Here is a 21,905-nt window from a genome sequence, read left to right as displayed (position 1 = left end):
TATAACACCCCCACTCTCCCACCAACCTCTGCTGTGTTCGCTGCTAGTTCATTACGTGCTTAAGTACTTTTCAGAATTGGTGCCTCTGTAAGCCCCATTTCTAGTTCAACACATGCCAGAATGCCCCTTAACTTAAAGTGTGGACAAAATTCTACTCAGCAGTCACCCCATGTACAGTTTTTGTCACCCATTTGCAGATTATTTCTGCCAAAGTAGAAATTAAAGGGGTAATGTGGCTTGTACATGGGAGCCAATTTCAGGCCTGGAGGCATACATACACCAATGGTATCTTCAAGACCCTGCTCCAGGATGCTCCTCTGGGGCATGTGATCCAGAAGGCCTGCAGAGCAACATTGCTGCCACTTTTAGAGAGACCAAAATAGGAGTGGAAAACTTTTGTTTTGTGCATGGGAGACTGGTGGGTGCCTTGTCAGGATGTGAAACTTGGAATATAGAGTAATGTATTCATTAATGCTAATTTAAAAGGGCATTTTGAGGCTAATTTATAGTCTATGGTATCCTCTAGAGACTTGAAAACAAATACTCTTTATTTTCCCTTTTTCTACTTAACAAGTGTTTATTTTATGTTTTTCTATCAAGGCAAGCATACAAATAGGTTTTGTTTATTTCTCTTCCAATGCATGGGCTTTGTTACATAATCTATGATAAAAGTAGATATGTGCACGTCATTGGCAATGCTGCTTTGTACTATAGTAGCAAACAGATATGTATGACCCGTTCTTGTTTTACCTCTTTAAGAGTCAACATCCGTTCAGTAGGTTCATCTCAGGTAGCAAAGCAGGCAGTGCACACATTGACCTAGATTCATTGAGAAACTGCATTTTCTAATGCTGCTGAAGTGAGCTTTGGATTTCTATTGCTGCATTTATTTTCCTTGGCCCACTCTTTTGCATTCACAAGCCTATATGAATCGTCAGTTACAGTTAGTGGTGTTGTGTGTTGCCTTTATACTAACATGGCAAGTACAGTTATGAGTGCATTGGGTCTAATATTATTCAGCTGTTATTAAAAAAAACCCACCTTTTTGTCTACATGGGAACTTGTTCTTAAAAAAAGATCTAATCGTCCAGTCAGGATGACCATATTAGAGGAAGGGAAACAATCACAAACAGGCAGGACTCATGGAAGAGGTGGAGATATGTGCTAATGTGCTCATCCCTCCTCTCCTGAAGCATGCAGGAGCCCTCCTACATTTTGGACTCCATGGATGAAGAGGGATGGGAAATTACTGATGGGCAGGAGATGAGACATCTGGGTCATACCATTTTCCATGGCATTATCTCCCTCAAATCTTGCAGGCTTTCCCCACTCAAGATGATAGCACTTACATTGACAGTGAATCCAGCTCTGTTTCTGCAAACACTCCTCTTGATTATCTAGGGTTACCATTCGTCCGGATTCCCCCGGACATGTCCGGCTTTTAGAGTTAAAAATAGCGTCTGGGGGGAATTTGTAAATGTCCGGACTTCTCCCCCCCCCCCACCCCCCCGGCAGAGCACGCGCTGCTGACAGGGCAGCCGGACGGATGGTGCCACTTACATGGGGCTCCGACAGCCAGAGAGAGCCCCTCCTTCGCTTCCCCCTCCTCTCCCCTGCAGCTGAGAGCACTCCCTCCCTCCCTGCATTCGCAGATCACCAGCCGGCCGTTCGCACCGGCAGTCTGGAGCTCCTCCCCCTGCTCCTCCTCCCCGGCACGCTGGTCTGAGCGGCAGAGTAAGGGGGCCAGGGGGTCGGAGAAGGGGCAGGGAGGTTCTGGAGGGGGCAGTCAAGAGACGGGGGGGGGGTCGGGCGTTCGGGGGGGGCTTTCTGGGGATGGGGGTGTGGATAAGGTTTTGGGCAGTCAGGATACAGGTAGGGGGTAGGATCCTGGGGGGGGGGGCAGTTGGGGTGGGGGGGTCTCAGGAGGGGGCAGTTAGGGGACAAGGAACAGGGAGGCTTAGGTAGGGGGTGGGGTTCTGGAAGGCAGTTAGGAGCAGGGGTCCCAGGAGGGGTAGTCAGGGGACAGGGAGCAGAGGGGTTTAGATGGGTCGGGAGTTCTGGCGGGGGGGGCTGTCAGGGGGTGGGGAGTGGTTGGATGGGGCGTGGGAGTCCCGGGGGTCTGTCTGGGGGTGGGGGTGTGGATAAGGGTTGGGGCAGTCAGGGGACAGGTAGGGGGTAGGGTCCTAGGGGGCCAGTTAGGATGGGGGGAGGGTCTCAGGAGGGGGCAGTCAGGGAACAAGGAGCAGGGGGGCTTAGGTAGGGGGTGGAGTCCTGGGGGGCAGTTAGGGGCAGGGGTCCCAGGAGGGGGCAGTCAGGGGACAAGGAGCAGGGGGAGGGTTGGGGGTCCTGAGGGGGGCGGGAAGTGGGAGGGTGTGGAAGGGGCAGGGGCGGGGCTAGGGCAGGAGTGGGGCAGGGCTAGGGCAGGAGTGGGGCGGGGCTCCTCCCGTCCTCTTTTTTGCTTGCTGAAATATGGTAACCCTAGATTATCTGCAGGCTGAGGTCTGGGGCAAAATAACTCCCTTCATTGCTGTCATCTGGCATTAAGACTACAGTGGAGCCCTACCACTAGAGGCCAGATGCTGCTACAGAAACTCCGACGTCCAAAGGCTAGAGGAGTTTTCATGCATCATATAAAACATGATTCCCCATCAATTGGGACTTCAAGATTAGGCCTTTTGGGTAAATTTACTTACTTCAGAGGGCCTGCACTAAGCTCTTCACATCACTTAAGCCTGAATTATAAGACCTCTGTTAGGGGTTTAAATTGTCCAGATGGCTTCATACCAATCCTCTGCAGTAGGCTGAACTTCACCCTATGAGAATAGTGAAAAATTCCTTCCAAAGCACTTCCCCAGAAATCGGATAGCCACTCAGATATATCTACAATACTTTATGAGCAGTTGCAAACAAGCCCAAATGTCTTTTTAAATGGTTTATTGTGTTAAAAGAAAGCATAATTATATATACTTTTTATATCTGTGCTAAAATATATATGTTCAAAAGGGAAGGGTTTTTAAAAACACAGGTTGTCAGATATTTCAGCCTATGTTCAGATATCCTCTTTTTCCAAAATAATTGTATCTAAAGCACTGTTTCAGCTCACTCTGAAGAAATGGAAAGCCCTACCTTGAAAATGTGTTTGGTGGCTCTTACATTTCTTGTGCTATATAGTTATGCACACAATATAGGCCATCCACACTATTAAAGCAGCAGCACTTCTCTGTATATTAAATTTGAAAATATTACTGATGTCTGAGTTTCAGGAAACAATTTCAGAAAATTTAGGCTGCCCCCTTTAAGATTCTTAATAAATAAATTCCAGAAAAAAATAAAAAAAATAATTTCAGGTTTTTAGCCACAAGTCAAATAGAAATTCTGAACTGAGATTTTTAATTTTATTTTACACATGTACCAGATGGTACAATATATGTAGGTATGACTACATCAAAATATTAGCAGTTGGAAAGTTGGTCTGTAAAGACTTCTTAAGAACATAAGAATGGCCCTACTGGGTCAACCCAAAGGTCCACTTAGCCCAGTATCCTGTCTTCCGATAGTGGCCAGTGCCAGGTGCCCCTGAGGGAATGAACAGAACAGGTAATCATCAAGTGATCCTTCCCCGTTGCCCATTCCCAGACTCTGGCAAACAGATGCTAGGGACACAATCTCTGCCTATCCTGGCTAATAGCCATTGATGGACCTATCCTCCATGAATTTATCTAGTTCTTTTTTGAACCCTGTTATAGTCTTGGCCTTCACATCATCCTCTGGCAAAGAGTTCCACAGGTTGGCCGTGTGCTGTGTGAAAAAATACTTTTGTTTGTTTTAAACCTGCTGCTTATTAATTTAATAGTTGTGTTATGAGAAGGAGTAAATAACACTTCCTTATTTACTTTCTTCACACCAGTCATGATTTTATAGACCTCTATCGTATTTTCCAAGCTGAAAAGTCCCAGTTTTATTAATCTCTCCTCATACGGAAGTCATTCCATACACCTAATATTTTTTGTTGCCCTTTTCTGAAACTTTTCTAATTCCAATATATCTCTTTTGAGATGGGGCAACCACATTGTATGCAATATTCAAGATGTGGGCATACCATGGATTTATAGACATTATGATATTTTCTGTCTTATTATCTTTCACTTAATGATTCCCAACATTCTGTTCGCTTTTTTGACTGCTGCTGCACATTAAGTGGATGTTTTCAGAGAACTATCCACAATGATTCCAATATCTCTTTCTCGAGTGGTAACAGCTAATTTAGACCCCATCATTTTATATGTATAGTTGGGATTATGTTTTCCAGTGTGCATTACTTTGCATTTATCAACATTGAATTTCATCTGCCATTTTGTTGCCCGTCACCCAGTTTTGAGAGATCCTTTTGTAGCTCTTCGCAGTCTGTCTGGGACTTAACTATCTTGAGTAATTTTGTATCATCTGCAAATTTTGCCACCTCACTGTTTACCCCTTTTTCCAGATCATTTATGAATATGTTGAATAGGACTGGGCCCAGTACAGACCCCTGGGGGACACCACTGTTTACCTCTCTCAATTCTGAAAACTGACCATTTATTTCTACCCTTTGTTTCCTATCTTTTAACCAGTTACCAATCCGTGAGAGGACCTTCCCTCTTATTCCATGTCAGCTTACTTTGCTTAAGAGCCTTTGGTGAGGGACCTTGTCAAAGGCTTTCTGAAAATCTAAGTACACTACATCCACTGAATCCCCCTTGTCCACATGCTTGTTGACCCCTTCAAAGAATTCTAGTAGATTGATGAGGCATGATTTCCCTTTACAAAAAAATGTTTACTATTCCCCAACAAATTATGTTCATCTATGTGTCTGACAATTTTGTTCTTTAATATAGTTTCAACCAGTTTGCCTGGTACTGAAGTCAGGCTTACCGGCCTGTAATTGCCGGGTTCCCCTATGGAGCCCTTTAAAAAAATTGGTGTTACATTAGCTATCCTCCACTCATTTGGTACAGAAGCTGATTTAAATTATAGGTTACAGACTACAGTTAGTAGTTCTGCAATTTCACATTTGAATTCCTTCAGACTTCTTGGGTGAATACCATCTGGTCCTGGTGCCTTATTACTGTTTAGTTTATCAATTTGTTCCCAAACCTCCTCTAATGATACCTCAATCTGGGACAGTTCCTCAGATTTGTCATCTAAAAAGAATGGCTCAGGTTTGGGAATCTCCCTCACATCCTCAGCCGCGAAGACCGATGCAAAGAATTCATTTAGTTTCTCCGGAATTACCTTATTGTACTTGAGTGCTCCTTTAGCATCTCGATGGTCCAGTGGCCCCACTGGTTGTTTAGCTGGCTTCCTGCTTCTGATGTACTTTATATTTTTTTGCTGTTACTTTTGGAGTCTTTCGCTAGCTGTTCTTCAAATTCTTTTTTGGTCTTAATTATATTTTTACATTTCATTTGCCAGAGTTTATGCTCTATTTTCCTCACTAGGATTTAACTTCCACTTTTTAAAGGATGCCTTTTTGCCTCTCACTGCTTCTTTTATTTAGTTGTTTAGCCACGGTGGCACTTTTTTGGTTCTCTGACTATGTTTTTTTTAATTTGAGGTATACATTTAAGTTGAGCCTCTTATGATGGTGTCTTTAAAAAGTTTCCATGCAGCTTGCAGGGATTTCACTTTTGGCACTGTGCCTTTTAATTTCTGTTTAACTAACCTCCTCATTTTTGTATAGCTCCACTTTCTGAAATTAAACACTACCGTGTTGGGCCGCTGTGGTGTTTTCCCCACCACAGATATGTTAAATTTAATTATATTATGGTTACTATTACCAAGAAGTCCAGCTATATTCACCTCTTGGACCAGATTCTGTGCTCCACTTAGGACTAAAGCAAGAATTGCTTCTCCTCTGGTGGGTTCCAGGACTAGCTGCTCCAAGAAGCAGTCATTTAAGGTGTCAAGAAACTTTATCTCTGCATCCCATCCTGAGGTGACGTACCCAGTCAATATGGGGATAGTTGAAATCCCCCATTATTGAGTTTTTTTATTTTAATAGCCTCTCTAATCTCCCTGAGCATTTCACAGTCACGATCACATCCTGCTCAGGTGGTTGGTAATGTATCCCTATTGCTATATTTTTATTATTAGAGCATAAAATTACTATCCATAGAGATTCTTTGGTACAGTTTGGTTCATTTAAGATTTTTACTTCATTTGAGTCTATACTTTCTTTCACGTATAGTGCCACTCCCCCACCAGCACGACCTGTTCTGTCCTTCTGATATATTTGGTACCCTGGTATTACTTTGTCCCATTGATTATCCTCATTCCACCAAGTTTCTGTGATGCCTATTATATCAATATCCTCATTTAATACGAGTCACTCTAGTTTACCCATCTTATTATTTAGACTTCTAGCATTGGTATATAAGCACTTTAAAAACTTGTCACTTCTTAGCTGTCTACCATGATGTAATTGAATGGGACGTTTTTTTATTTGACTGTTTTTCATCAGATCCTACCTGTATTTTATCATCTTCCATCCTCTCCTCCTTAGTAGGACATAGAGAATCTCCATTAATAGATCCTCCCCTAACGGATGTCGCTGTCCGAACCAAATGCTCCTCTGCACCTGTCAGCTCTGCCCCAGTCCTTAGTTTGAAAACTGCTCTACGACCTTTTTAATTTTAAGTGCCAGCAATCTGGTTCCATTTTGGTTTAGGTGGAGGCCATCCTTCCTATATAGGCTCCCCCTTTCCCAAAAGTCTTCCCAGTTCCTAATAAATCTAAACCCCTCCTCTCTACACCATTGTCTCATCCATGCATTGAGACCCACCCTGAAGCTCTGCCTGCCTACCTGGCCCTGCACGTGGAACTGGAAGCATTTCAGAGAATGCTACCATGGAGGTCCTGGACTTCAATCTCTTACCTAGAAGCCTAAATTTGACCTCCAGGACCTCTCTCCTATCCTTCCCTATGTCACTGATACCTACATGTACCACAACCACCGGTTCCTCCCCAGGACTACACATAAGTCTATCTAGATGTCTTGAGAGATCCGCAACCTTTGCACCAGGCAGGCAAGTAACCATGAGGTTCTCCTGGTCATCAGAAACCCAGCTATCCATGTTTCTAATGATCGAATCCCCCGTAACTATTACCTGTCTCTTCCTAATAACTGGAGTTTCCTCCCCCAGAGAGGTATCCTCAGTGCGAGAGGATACAACATCATCTGGAAGGAAGGTTCCAACTATGGGATCATTTCCCTCTGCTCCAGTTGGATGGTCTCCTTCCCTGAGACTTTCATCCTCCTCAACAGCACAGAGGCTGTCAGACTAGGGGTGGGACCATTCTACTGTGTCCCGGATAGTCTCATCTATGTACCTCTGTCTCCCTTATCTCCTCCAGTTCAGCCACTCTGGTCTTCAAAGCCCGTACACAATCTCTGAGGGCCAGGACCTCCTTGCACTGAATGCACACATACGCCACCTGCCAGGGCAAGTAATCATACATGCTGCATTGAGTGCAGTAAACTGGATAGCCCCCACTCTGTTGCTGGACTTCTGCCTGCATTAGCTGCAGCTCATTCCGTTGTTGTTTTGTTTTTATCAGGGGGTGCTTGGCTTTAAGTTTAAAGAATGTTAAGTGTATCTAGCCCCCTGGCTCACACTCCCTCCTCTAAACTCCCTCGTGAAACTCCTTGTTAGCTGCTTCTAATGGGTGCTAAAGGGCTTAGGGATTAAAGCCTCATTAAGAAGCTCTCAGCCTTGCCTAGCAGGCCGCTAGGCTTAGAACACACACGGTCAGCTCACCGTCTCCCAAACAAACAGACCACACGGTATATTTCAATCAAGCAGCAAGCACACCACAAACACACACACTACAGACAACCAACTTACCCCAAGGGTCACATAATCGCTCCTCCTTCACCTGGAGAACTCCCTTGCAAAACTCCCCTGTTAGCTGCTCCTGTTCGCTAGCTCCTCTGGTTGCTTAGGAGCAGGCTTTTGAAAGCCCCTGGTTAAGGTTGATGGGTGCTAAAGGACTTACGGAATCAAAGCCTCGTTAAGAAGTTCTCAGCCTTGCCTAGCAGCTGCTAGACTCAGCACACACATGCTAGTTCTTAGTAATTGAGTGAAACATATTTTAAAGAGATGCTTGAAATCTGAAAGATAGAGTCAAGTGGATTATCATAACTTAATGTAAATCAGAATTTGGACCTCCACATATTGATGGTGTCTCTCTGACATTTTATTTATAAGGAGAAGAATATAACTATCATTATAGTCTATAGGCAAATTAAAACAACCATCCAAAAGATGAGTTAGGAGTTTTCTTGTAACCTAATGTGAAAATAAACTGAAATAGATAAATGAGCAAATAACGTTCCTAATTACATTTTCTTGTATAATTTAATAATTTATTCTTTTTTAAAATTTCACAGGTATATATAGTTCAAACATTTGGAACCACAAGTCTTCTTTCTCCTGAACACTCTGTATGAAGGACTAATCTGACATCCTCTTCAGTCTAGCTGTTCAGTGAATTACCAACATTTTTGGTTTAGCCGAAGGAAAGCTTTCTTTGTCAGCCTGCCTGAACTGAACCTGACCCACTTACACCTTTTCCTTATTGCAAATGCCTAAGAACAGCAAGGTGGTAAAAAGAGAACTAGATGATGAGGTTATCGAGTCAGTTAAGGATCTTCTCTCTAATGAAGACTCTGCAGATGATGCCTTTAAGAAGAGTGAACTGCTGGTTGATGATCAAGAACATAAAGATGTAGATGTTGAAGAGGGGTCAGATGTAGAAGATGAAAGACCAGCCTGGAACAGCAAACTTCAGTATATTCTGGCACAAGTTGGATTTTCTGTAGGGCTGGGAAATGTGTGGCGATTCCCATATCTGTGTCAGAAAAATGGTGGAGGTAAGGGTCGGTTTTTACTAACTTGCCTTGCTGATTTCATTGTAAAAACCGGATAAATTTCTCCAGAGTCTCAAATTTATCTTTTAATTTTGGCAAGTGTTTATGAGAAGAAAGCACCCCATCTTTATTTTAGAGAGACAAATCTGCTGAAGGAAGCAGTACATTATCCTGATAAGCTTCTTTGGCCTTGTGTTTTGTGGTAGAATTTCCCCGTTCATGTAACTGTTTTATTTTAACTTAAATATTTGCTAAGCAAGGTCCTCTCATTTGTTATTTTCGTGGGCAGATTGTGGTATGTGAAATAGTTAGGGCCTGATTCTCAGTCAGGCTAGGCCTCTTTACATCAGTCAGGCAGTGTAAAGGGGCATTAAAATGGACATAAATTTAATGTGCACTCACTTTAAGGACCAAATGAAGACTTAGCATAACTGATCGTCAGGTCCTTTTTAATTAGATCACTACTTCCTAGATAGTTTGATCATGATCAGTTCTTTGCCAGAACAAAATATTATGGGAATGTAATGGAGTTTCTATAGGTAATGAATAACTTTAATCATACAGTGTATAATATGAGACAAAAAGGAGTTAATCTAGATGTTAGAAGAACATATTGTGCTAGGATATAAAATTGCTTCACTTTTTCTTAATACCTTTCACATAAAAAAGAAACCACATCAAGTTGCATATTACTTGTCTGTTGATACATGTCTTAGATACATTGTGAGGCTCGAGCTGGGGCCTTCTTTCAAGATATGCAACAATAGCCTATTAATCCACACCCTGGTATGGCTGACTGCTCAGCTGAGTTGAAAAAGAATCTGTCCATATTTGCTGAACAAAAAATGAGAAGGTTCTAGAGAATTGAAAACAAACAAGAACTTTTATTCATGGTGGACATTTAGGGTCAGATCCTTCAAAATGTACAGACTGGGACAACGGATGTCATTAAAGGCTACAGAATCAGGCCTAAAATAGTTATTTGAATTCCAACCTGTGGTCACAATGGCCCACATTCCATAGCTGCATAGCTCTCATTCATTTCAAACAATGGAAGAGTTTCCACCCTTCATTTAACTTTAATTTGTACCTTTATTCTGGAGCTAGAACCATTAAATTGTTGGGTCCCTGTGGAATCTGACTCATTTCCTTGTCTCTGTGCTAAATAGGAAGTTCTGATTGAGAAAGTGGAAATTGGATATAGTGTTCTTGAAAGCTATATATTCTTTCTGTTTAAGGGCTGTTTGTAGGCAGTATATGGGTAGGGTAGGGTATATCCTGTATCCTTATTGGCAAACAAACAAGTTAAACTAATTCACATTCAGTAAAGGAGTGGACATTTTCTGCACCCATTTCAGTTTCCAAAGGGTATCAAGATGCAGTCCCATGCAGAGTGCTTTACAATAGTCTGTTTATCAAACTTATAGTTATTTTGTGAAGCTTTGGTTAGTGCTAATCAATTATGAATTTTGCAAACTCATTGCTTAATTCTGTGAACCAGCAGCACCAGTCTATCAGCTGCTTTCCTTAGAGCAAGGAAAGATTGTTTTGATATGGTCAGACATCTTTACAACTACTGCGTCACTTTGTGCTTGCCAAATTAATCCAGATGAAACACAAATTAACAATACAAATCTGGGATTGTGCTGTGGTCTGGGAAAATAAATCTACAGTGGTTGACATTAAGAGCTCAATATTTGTCCTTCCGAAGTGAATGCAGTATCATGGTATCTCCTATTCTAAGTATAGGTAGATGTTATGTTTATTGCAGGTGTTGGACCAGTGAATACATGGCTTAACAGTGCCTACTGCAGTCTGTTTTCTTTACTTTATTTTATATCATTTTGAGGACAAGGTCAACTTCTGACTAGTAGAGAAGAATGAGAAATGTATTGATCTGTTTCCTGGTGATTTAAGATAACAATAAAGCAAGATGGGGAGACTTTGATATAAATGGATACTCAAACATAGGTTTTGATTCTTCTCTTTTTGCACACTCCAGATTTTAAGACTGTTCAATCTATTTTGCATTGCAATTAGAGTGCTTTTGCATAAATTTCACAAAGCCTGTTTGAAATGTCTTTGTCAGAACTGCTCTACAATCTTGCATTGAGATCACTTGATTAAAGTATCTGCATGAGTTCTGATTATATAGCAAGGCACCTTCATGTAGATTTTCCAATAGAATAGCTTTTCCAATATGATAATATTTATTGACCTACAAACTTTAGTCTAATCCAAACTTTTGTTCTTTAACTATAAACTACTTATACTTGACAAATAACTGCAGACAATGAAGAGCCTCATGAATATTTTTAGAAATAAACCAATCAATTTCCAGCTACCAAAAATATATTTATTGACTAAAAAGGTTTCCATTAGAATAATAAATTTACCGTATTTCCTTCTACATAATGTGTTTTAAAATCATTAATAGAATGTAAACTTTTATGATGGGCTAACCTTCAACATTTTTATTCTTGACACTTGTGACTTTAAAGATGCAAATAACTATAGAAAAGAATTGTAGGCATCAGGCTGAATTGGTTAGAGATCATTTCTCTAGTGAAAATATTGGTTTTATCCCAGTTCCTTAATGGGACTTGGCTAGACTGGCGATGGGACTTGGGTGCCTCCAAACACTTTTCCCTTCTCTGGTTCCAGATCTCCCTATTCACTTTGACTGCCTAGTTTACTAGTTCTCTCTCTCTGACCTTGGGATTTGACACCTTTTTTTGCTTGCTCCCTCTTTGCGCTCTTCCATAGAAACTTATCAGTATTTTGATTCATATTTAGCATCGGACATATTGTTGACATACAGAGCACACCATGTTATCCACACATTGGTATGGAGACAGTTCTTATAATGTTTGTTTTTCATTATAGTCTGAAGAAAGAAAGAAAATGGAAATTGGTTGGGGGGAGTGATATCAAGGTTACAGGGATAAAATAATGTCAGTGTCAATTAAGGACACCTTACTTACTGTGACCAGGGTCCTAGTGGGGAGCCAGCTATGGTCACTCAGCTAGGGTGAACTGCAAAGAATGGGGCAGACAATCCCCATAAAGCTGGTGGACATTCCAATACTTAGATTTACCAACCCAGCATAAAACAGCTTCTTTATTACCTTACTGGTTACTCAGAAGTCCAAACAACACAGTTCCCCTCAGGCCTCCATTCAGGTACCCATGATGAAAATTTCTGTAAATCTTATTTCATCATATAAAAGGAAAGGTTGTACCAATCCCAAAGGATCGGACACATTACCTCCCAGGTTAATGAATGTTTCAGATCTTACCCAAATACACGCTACAGCCAATTCTTATTAACTAACTAAATGGTTAAAAGATCACTATACATACAGATGTAGAGATAAATTGATTGAGGTTCAGATTCATAGAAGAGACGGTGAACTTTGTAGTTGCAAAGAGTTCTTCCAGGAATAGTTCATAGGTTATAGTTCAATGTCCAAATCTCATATTCAGGGGACTTATCTAAATATTCTTTAATCTGTTCTTTCCCTATTCTGGTTGGTAATCTTTTCACTTGTTAATATTGTGTTAAGCATCTAGTCACAATTAATCTTTTTAATGGAGACCTCAGTCTTGGGACTCAAACTTCCCCTGATGAAGCCTAAGCCTAAGCAGATCTGAGAAGATAGAATCAGGGCCCAAGGATCTTTTATACAATTTCATGTCTTTTGACAAGTTAGAATTCCTCAGGGAACAAAACGTAATTAGGGTGACTTTGAAGGAGGTCCATCACCGGTACTTAGCTATACGAATTAACATAAGGCCATTTGCTTGTTCCTCCACCATTCACAGTACATTTCAAAAAGAGATGAATACTGAGATATCCTGTGTTTACAATTCATTTAAATGATAGGATGTTCTTTTGACCTCTGAATTATCAGAATACAGCATAGACAGGTACTGTTGATTACGTCGTTGACCCTACTCATACATATGTAAATGCACAAAAACACAAACATTATCTGCCCACATGTCTTCTGAGAGTTATTTATTTTGCAGGATGTTTAAGCCTTTCTAGCCATGCATCACACTTTCATAAAGAATGATGGTGTAAATGATGTCTAACCAAGATTTGCAATACTGGCTCACAAGGCAGCCTTCATAGGACTTGCCGAGTCATATCCTCACATTAGGAACTCCACAAAATACAGATCTAGGAAACTCTTAAATATCGTCAACAGTATTTTTCTACCTGGAGCGCTTTTGGAGTTGATTATTTCCATGCACATATTTGACCGTGATACATTTTATTTAATCACACATTATTTCTATTACAGTTCACAGCTTTCTCTAAAGTGCTGAGTCATGCACAGCTTTAAGCCAAGCATTCTGAAATTGCTAGTTTGGGATGTCAGGTCAGAAAATATGACAATAACATCATATTACTATAGATAATTTTATTAGAGTACAAATATATTTTATATACAGATCTGAACTATAAAGCTATATTAACACATATTTTAATGTTACAACTTGCAGCTTCAAAAGGAAAATAGGCATAGAAAGTGAAATCTGGACATTAATCCTTATAAGTTAAATTCTAAAACTTTATTTTGAATATACATATTTGAACATACATCATTAAGTCTGGGCCAAATACTTAGAGCTGTGCAAAATATCTGGGGCTTGATCTTGTGAAGTGCTAAAGATTCTCAACTCCTTTTGACTGACAGTGGTAATTAAACAGCTCTCAAGGTTCCACTCACTGCATTCAGTCCAACAAGTAATGGCAAACCAGATCTTTTTCTCCCTAGGGGAAATACCAGCAAAATCAATTGCTGGTATTTCCCCTAGGGAGAAAAATTTACATCTTGATACCAAGAATAACTAATATAGATTACCTATTCTGCTAATATTAAGTATATTTAAGATAATCATATCCTGAAGCATGCTGAACACATTCATGTCCCATGGGAGTTGTATGTGTTTATTAGTAGCCTGATCGGGCTTCAGTTGCCATGAAGGCGAATTTTAAGCTCTTTTAGCATGTCAATCCTTTCAGTATTCCTGTTGAGCTAAAGAGTAGGAAGAGCAGCAAGTAATGATGAGCAAACTGATAGGTATAAGCAGCAGCAGGAAAGCTATAGAGTCTGCTTCATCATTACTTGTTGAAATGCCTGTACTGACTGGAAAGACATCAGGGGCTGTTAATGGGGTAGCCTGTATTTTCAAACTGAAATATCAGCACATTGAACAGTATAAGTTGTGAACTGATAAAACAAAAAGGAAGCTGTCATATCTGAGAATTATGAAAAAAATAAATGCTGAAATTTTAGTGATCAGTAATTCAAACCCACAGTTCCATTGACTAATCTTACTAAAATAAAGTACAAATTAGACACTCTTGAGTTTCCCAAGTCTGAGTACAGATGGATTCATTAATGAATTCTTGATCAATAACTTGTAATAGATGGTTTCAAGTTATCACATGTGACTATAAGAGTTTCTCTCAAGTTCAACTTTACAAATTCTAGTTTGAACTGTATTATTGAGTGTGAGAACTTATGAGCGTGCTGCAATGAAGTATATTGAAGTATATTGCAAGTTTAATTCTCATTCCATTAAAGCTAATTGCTCAAGGCTAGTTTCAACCCTAAACATAGCATTACTTAAATAATAGCTGTAACTGAACAAATTAAGACTGTGAAAGATCACTTGAGTGAAACATTTAGTAGTTTTTAATACCTATGTGTGTGTGTGTGTGCATGTGTGTATGCAAAATTAATATTCTTACAGGAGTAAACAAACCAATTTAGAATATATAATCCAGTAGGACACTAAACTGCAATATTAGATTTATTGTACCTCAATTTATTGTAACTCGCATAAATTGGACTTTAGACATTTAAGATGTGCTGGCTCACATCTCTGGCTGCCAGACCAATGATTCCTGATGCTGAGTATACAGAAAGCAGGTGACAAAGTTTTGGACCAAATCCTACTCAAAGTAATGGCAAAACTCATATTGGTTTCAATGGGAGCCAAATCAGATACTTAATATTTAAAGAAAAAAATGTCAGCAGCAATAATTTAAATAAATCTGAAAATATACTTTTTAGATTTATCAGCACATACCAGCAGTGAGTGACAGAAAGAAGGTCCTGTTAAAAGTGACATAACTGTATGAGCCAGGGTATCATACATAAAATGCTGCATCTGTGATTTGACAGAAAAATATTTTTAAGATATAGAAGAGAACTCTTGCATGAAAATACAGAAACATACCAAACTGTGACACTCAAGGGCTATCTTGAAAGTTGGCATGTAGAGCCACTTTTACCTATGTACTGTGCTAATTTAGGATGCTATTAGTAAATATGGCCAAATGTTGCCCAAATTGAATAGGAATTATCCTCATTTGTCATGTATGCTACAACACCCATGTGCCAAGTTTCCATGCATTGGAAAGAATGCTTAAATATAATTCCAATTTGTGACAGTGTGAGGATGACACTGCAAGAAGCTGAAAGAAGCTGAAACAAAACATATTTGTTCTGATTCTATGCTGACTAGGGTGACCAGATAGTAAATGTGTAAAATTAGGATGGGGTGAAGGGTAATAGGCACCTATATAAGACAAAGCCCTGAATATCAGGACTGTTCCTCTAAAATCGGGACATCTGGAACACCCTGATGCTGACCTACACTTGTGCACTGAAAGTAACAGAGTTGCACAGGGTATAAGACAATGCAGAATTATGCCAGGGTAAATTTGGCCCATTGGTTTAATTGATAAACCTTCCAACCTACAACTGGTCTACAAAAGGGCCCCAGTTCAGCACAGGAATTAAGTATGTGCTTAACTTTAGAGCCTTGTGGTTAAGCTTGTAGATTGGGGTGCTGAAGACATGGGTTCAGGTCTTGCTCTAGTACAGACATCCTGGGTAACATTAGTCAGTTAAGTCTAGTTTTTAAAGTTATTTAAGCACTGCTCCACTCACCATTATAAGGCCCAAGAAATTTAGACAGCTAAGTCTCATTTTCAAAAGTGACTTAGGAACTTAGGAGCCTAAATCTCACTGAAAGTTTTTTGCAACATCACACAATTCCTGTATAGGTCAAAAATGTCCACTTTTGCTGCTCTGATAGCAGTTAACACACACACAGTGTCTGAAGGTAGGTTGATTTAGCATGTGATTACATCACTACTACTCTGATGAGTGTGGTTATATGCACACAAAATCTAGCACAATCAAGTAGCCAGGTCAGAGAGCACTCACTCCTTGGCAAGGTTTGGCTCGAAATGATATGCACTTACTTAACAGAAAATGCTTTGTAAACATGAGATTTCTTGGCTTTTCAAATTTTAAAAGATGCATGGGCATTTTCCAATGAATACTACACTATCTGTATGATGGAAAACCATTTCTACAAGTGACAGGCAGAGATTAAAACTGGAAGGGTATCAGCTGCTTTAATAGAAGCATAGAACTATGGGGCTGAAAGGGACACTGAGCAATCATCTTGTCTATCCCCAGACTTTTTCTCCTGCTGATAATAGTTCACCTAATAGCTCAACTTAATTAATTACTCTCGTTACAGTTGGTATGGCAATACCCATTTTTTCATGTTCTCTGTGTATATATATCTTCCGACTGTATTTTCCACTGCATGCATCCGATGAAGTGAGTTTTAGCCCATAAAGCTTATGCTCAAATAAATTTGTTAGTCTCTAAGGTGCCACAAGTATTCCTCATTCTTTTTGCTGACTAACACAGCTACCACTCTGAAACCTGTAATTTATCTAAATATTCTTTAATCTGTTCTTTCCCTATTCTGGTTGGTAATCTTTTCACTTGTTAATATTGTGTTAAGCATCTAGTCACAATTAATCTTTTTAATGGAGACTGAAGGGAAAAAACACACACACATTAAAGACTTCAGCCACTTGTGTCATCCGTTATTTGTTCTCCTTTCAGAAATTTACACCTGCCCCGACTTAGAAGACTCTTCCTCATCCTAATAGTGATTGATGTCCTCTTGTTTTCATAGGTGCATATCTTGTGCCATATTTAATTTTGCTGATGATAATAGGGATTCCACTTTTTTTCCTGGAGCTTTCTGTGGGCCAGAGAATCCGACGAGGAAGCATTGGCGTATGGAATTACATCAGCCCCACGCTTGGTGGAATTGGATTTGCAAGCTGTGTAGTAAGTTTGTAATTTACATAGTTTGATGTTCTCCAGAGCATCACAATGAAATACATTGGGATTTTCTGCTCAGTTTTAACCAAAGGTTAATAATTTTTGTCCTAGCTCCAGGGCCAATTTACAATGTTTACAGAATCTGTAAAACTCATATTGTAATATATAAAAATATTAGTCTTTTGGGAGAAAGAGTCTGCTAAAATATTAGCAAGATATGCAGGATAAACACAGAAAAAAACAAGAATTTGGAAAATATTGGACTTTTAAATATATCTACAAGGGCCAAATCACAGAGCTGTTATTCATTCCTTACTCAATTTTAGGTAGTGCAAGATTTAGCTTGTTTTATTTACTTTAACTTAAGATATGCAGTTGTTCAATAAAGCTTTTAAAATATCTTGTTTTATCCTTCAGGTATGTTTCTTTGTGGCCCTCTACTACAATGTGATCATTGGATGGAGTTTGTTTTACTTTTCTCAGTCGTTTCAGCACCCCTTGCCATGGGATCAGTGTCCTTTGGTGAAAAATATTTCTCATACATGTAAGTCTTGGATATATTCTTTTTTTTTTACAGTCACTTTGGGCCTGATGCAAAATCCACTGAAGTCAAGGGCAGTCTTTGCACTGATTTCAATGGGCTTTGAGTCAGACCCTTTATTTGGCTATTGCCATTTAAAAAAAACAACAACTTTTTTTTAGGGCTGTCATGATTAATTTTTTTAATCACATGATTAATCGCAGTGTTAAACAATAATAGAATACCATTTATTTAAATATTTTTGGATGTTTTCTACATTTTCAAATATATTGATTTCAATTACAACACAGAATACAAAGTGTACAGTGCTCACTTTATATTTATTTTTATTACAATTATTTGCACTGTAAAAAAACAACAGAAATAGTATTTTTCAATTCACTTAATACAAGTACTGTAGTGTAATCTCTTTATCATAAAAGTTGAACTTATAAACGTAGAGTTATGTACAAAACAAATAACTGCATTCAAAAATAAAACAATGTAAAACTTTAGAACCTACAAGTCCACTCAGTACTATTTCTTGTTCAGCCAATCACTCAGACAAACAAGTTTGGTTACAATTTGCAGGAGATAATGCTACCCGTTTCTTGTTTACAATGTCACCTAAAAGTGAGAACAGGCGTTCACATGGCACTGTTGTAACCAGAGTCGCAAGATATTTATGTGCCAGATACGCTAAAGATTCATATGTCCCTTCATGCTTCAACCACCATTCCAGAGGACATGCGTCCATGCATCCATGCTGATGATGGGTTCTGCTCAATAACGATCCAAAGCAGAGTGGACCGATGCATGTTCATTTTCATCATCTGAGTCAGATGCCACCAGCAGAAGGTTGATTTTCTTTTTTGGTGGTTTGGGTTCTGTAGTTTCCGCATCAGAGTGTTGCTCTTTTAAGATTTCTAAAAGCATGCTCCACACCTCGTCCCTCTCAGATTTTGGAAGGCACTTCAGATGCTTAAACCTTGGGTCGAGTGCTGTAGCTAATTTTAGAAATCTCACATTGGTACCTTCTTTGCATTTTGTCAAATCTCCTGTGAAACTGTTCTTAAAACGAACATGTGCTGGGTCATCATCCGAGACTGCTATAACATGAAATATATGGCGGAATGCAGGTAAAACAGAACAGGAGACATACAGTTCTCCCCCAAGGAGTTCTGTCACAAATGTAATTAATGCATTATTTTTTTAATGACCATTATCAGCATGGAAGCATGTCCTCTGGAATGGTGGCCTAAGCATGAAGGGGCATGTGAATGTTTACCATATCTGGCACGTAAATACCTTGCAACGTCGGCTACAAAAGTACCATGTGAACGCCTGTTCTCACTTTCAGGTGACATTGTAAATAAGAAGCAGTCAGCAGTATCTCCCATAAATGTAAACAAACGTGTTTGTCTTAGCGATTGGCTGAACAAGAAGTAGAACTGAGTGGACATGTAGGCTCTAAAGTTTTACATTGTTTTGATTCTGAGTGCGGTTATGTTACAAAAAAATCTGCATTTGTAAGTTACACTTTCACGATAAAGAGATTGCACTACAGTACTTGTATGAGGTGAATTGAAAAATACTACAGTAAAAGCTGTTTTATCCAGTACATCTCCAGCTGGAAAGCTCTATAAACCAGCATTTCTGATCTTCATTGAAATTCCAGTTTATAGTCTGGTTGGTGTGGGGCCAGCTGGGGCTTGGGGCACAGGAAGGGGTGTGGAGCACGGGCCCTGGGAGGGAGTTTGGTTGCGGGAGGGGGTTTGGGCCGTGGGAGGGAGTGCCGTGACCTGTCCCGGCTGTTCCTAGGCGGAGGCGTGGCAAGCAGCTTTGCGCGCTGCCCCGTCATGGCCTGAGCGCTAGCAACGCAGCTCCCATTGGCTGGGAACTGCAGCCAATGGGAGCTGCGGGGGCGGCGCCCACGGGCGGAGGCTCAGGCAGTGTGCAGAACTGCCTGTTGTGCCTCCACTAGGAGCAGCTGGGACAGGTCACCGCTTGCAGGGAGCCACTCCAAGTGAGCAGCCTCGAGATCTGGCACCCCGCACCTCCTCCCGTGCCCCAAGTCCCCTCCTGCACCCAAACTCCCTCCCAGAGCCCGCTCCCCACACCTCCTCTCCCACCCAAACTCCCTCCCTCTTAGTTAACCAGCATTTTTCACTTACCGGCACCCCCTATTCTTCGTAACATGCTGGACAAAACAGTTTTTACTGTATTTCTTTTATCATTTTTACATTGCAAGTATTTGTAATAAAAAAATAATAATATAAAGTGAGCACTGTACACTTTGTATTCTGTGATGTAATAGAAATCAATATTTTTGAAAATGTAGAAAAACATCCACAAATATTTATTAAATTTCAATTGGTATTCTGTTGTTTAACACTGCGAGTGCGATTAATTTTTTTAATTATGATTAATTTTTTTGAGTTAATCGCGTGAGTTAACTACGATTAATTGACAGCCCTAGTTTTTTTTAACCTACTATTCTTTAAGTAACACCTAAGATTAATGTAACTGAAAGAGACTAGAGAAAAAGATATATTTTCTGTGTATGTTTCAGTTATTTTGCTTTGCATATTTGACAGCATGCCATGTATAGTCATTTCCATGGGTGGCAGGTGGAGCCCCCCTTCGGGAAGGCTAGCCCCCGTCTCCGCCTCTTCTGCCCACCCCCTGTGGACGGTGCCCCGAGACCCCCTTCCCCCCCCCCACAGCCGGAGCCACAAGCCCCCCCTCTCCTGGAGGAGCCCCGAGCCCACCCTGGAGGAGCCCTGAGTCCCTCCCCCTCTGCCAGAGGAGCTCCGGGCCAGCCGAAGCCCTGAGGCCCCCCCCCCCCCCCAACACACACCTGCCCCAGAGTCCCAAACCCCTCATGTCCAGAGGAGCCATGGGTCAGCCGCCCCTTTGCAGCCATGCTGTGCCTCCCCAGACCCAAAGCCACCCTGCGGAAAAAGTGTCTCTTCTGGAAGAAGAACATGAGCGCCCCATGCAGGTTCCGGGGAGGCTGAGGAGGCAGTATGTGCTACTCAGCTTCCTGGCTTCATCAGTAATATCCCTGGACTCCAGAGTGATTACTGATCAATGCGGGAAGCTGAGTAGCAGATACTACCTTCTCAGCCACCCCAGAACCTGCATGGGGCATAATAACAAGCAAAAATGTCCTCCACCAAACCTGCAACAGGGCGTCCAGCAGCAGTGGCTGCACCATGGGAGGCTGAACTGGCATATTATACTTGCCACCCATGTCCATTTCCCTCTTTCCCCTATATAATGCTTCAGTTATCACTTTACCTTTGTCTGAGATTTTTATACAGTACAAGGGGAGAGAAATTTTTTTTTCAAACCATTTCAGATATTGACAGGAGGATTCAGGGACAGTTGTCTGGTCTGTACAGGTGTCAGTACTGTCCTGAGACTACCTTTACCTCATTGAAAGAAACACTGACTAGATTTTAAACCTAAAATAAGGCAGATATGGCATTATGATGCATAAAAAGAAAAATAAACCACCTCATGTCTAAGACAAATAGGCAGACTTTGCAAAAGGCCTAATAATGTAAAAAGGTCATTTGAAGGGTAACTGGGTTGGTTGAATGCTGTCCTCTTAGGAAATGTTTTGATGAGGAAAGTTATAGGCTAAACTATAAATATACTTTTCTAATTTTAATAGTGCGTTTTATATTTACTTTGACTTGGAAGATGTAATCTCAGAGGAAACTTTTCTATATTTAATGCTGTATGTCAAAGCTCCCTTTGGCTACAACAGGGGTCGGCAACGTTCGGCATGCGGCTCGCCAGGGTAAGCACCCTAGCGGACCGGGCCAGTTTATTTACCTGCTGACGTGGCAGGTTCGGCCAATCGCGACCCCCACTCGCCGCGGTTCCTCGTCCCGGGCCAATGGGGGCGGCGGGAAGCGGCGTGGGCCGAGGGATGTGCTGGCCGCGGCTTCCCGCCGCCCCCATTGGCCCGGGACGGCGAACCACGGCCAGTGGGGGCCGCGATCGGCCGAACCTGCCACGTCAGCAGGTAAATAAACTGGCCCGGCCCGCTAGGGTGCTTACCCTGGCGAGCCGAGTGCCGAACGTTGCCGACCCCTGGGCTACAACAAGGTGTTTTCTTTGAAGACATAGTTGTACATTGATAAGATTTGGATTATATTTTCCATTAATGATTTCAGTGGCATGTTTGTTCAGTGTCCTAATGAAAACACGTTAGACAACAGAAAGCCCAAAAGAATCAGTGAAGTACCTGTGAGTTAAACAATATTATGTCTGACTCATAAATAAG

General features: G+C 40.9%; 1 protein-coding gene across 1 annotated transcript in view; it reads left to right on the top strand.

The window, feature by feature from the left end:
- The first annotated feature begins 8,622 nt into the window (after positions 1-8,622).
- Positions 8,623-21,905, top strand: part of SLC6A15 (solute carrier family 6 member 15) — a 29,777-nt gene continuing 16,494 nt past the window's right edge. The window contains exons 1-3 of the mRNA XM_065412955.1: positions 8,623-8,911; positions 16,934-17,091; positions 17,503-17,629. Of these exons, the coding sequence (XP_065269027.1) occupies positions 8,623-8,911; positions 16,934-17,091; positions 17,503-17,629 (574 nt within the window). The remainder of the gene's footprint in view (positions 8,912-16,933; positions 17,092-17,502; positions 17,630-21,905) is intronic.

The sequence above is a fragment of the Emys orbicularis genome, chromosome 1 (assembly GCF_028017835.1).
Source record: "Emys orbicularis isolate rEmyOrb1 chromosome 1, rEmyOrb1.hap1, whole genome shotgun sequence".
Classification (NCBI taxonomy): domain Eukaryota; kingdom Metazoa; phylum Chordata; order Testudines; family Emydidae; genus Emys; species Emys orbicularis.
The sequence above is the reverse complement of the archived record's forward strand: the minus strand, read 5'-3'. Positions and strand labels throughout refer to the sequence as shown.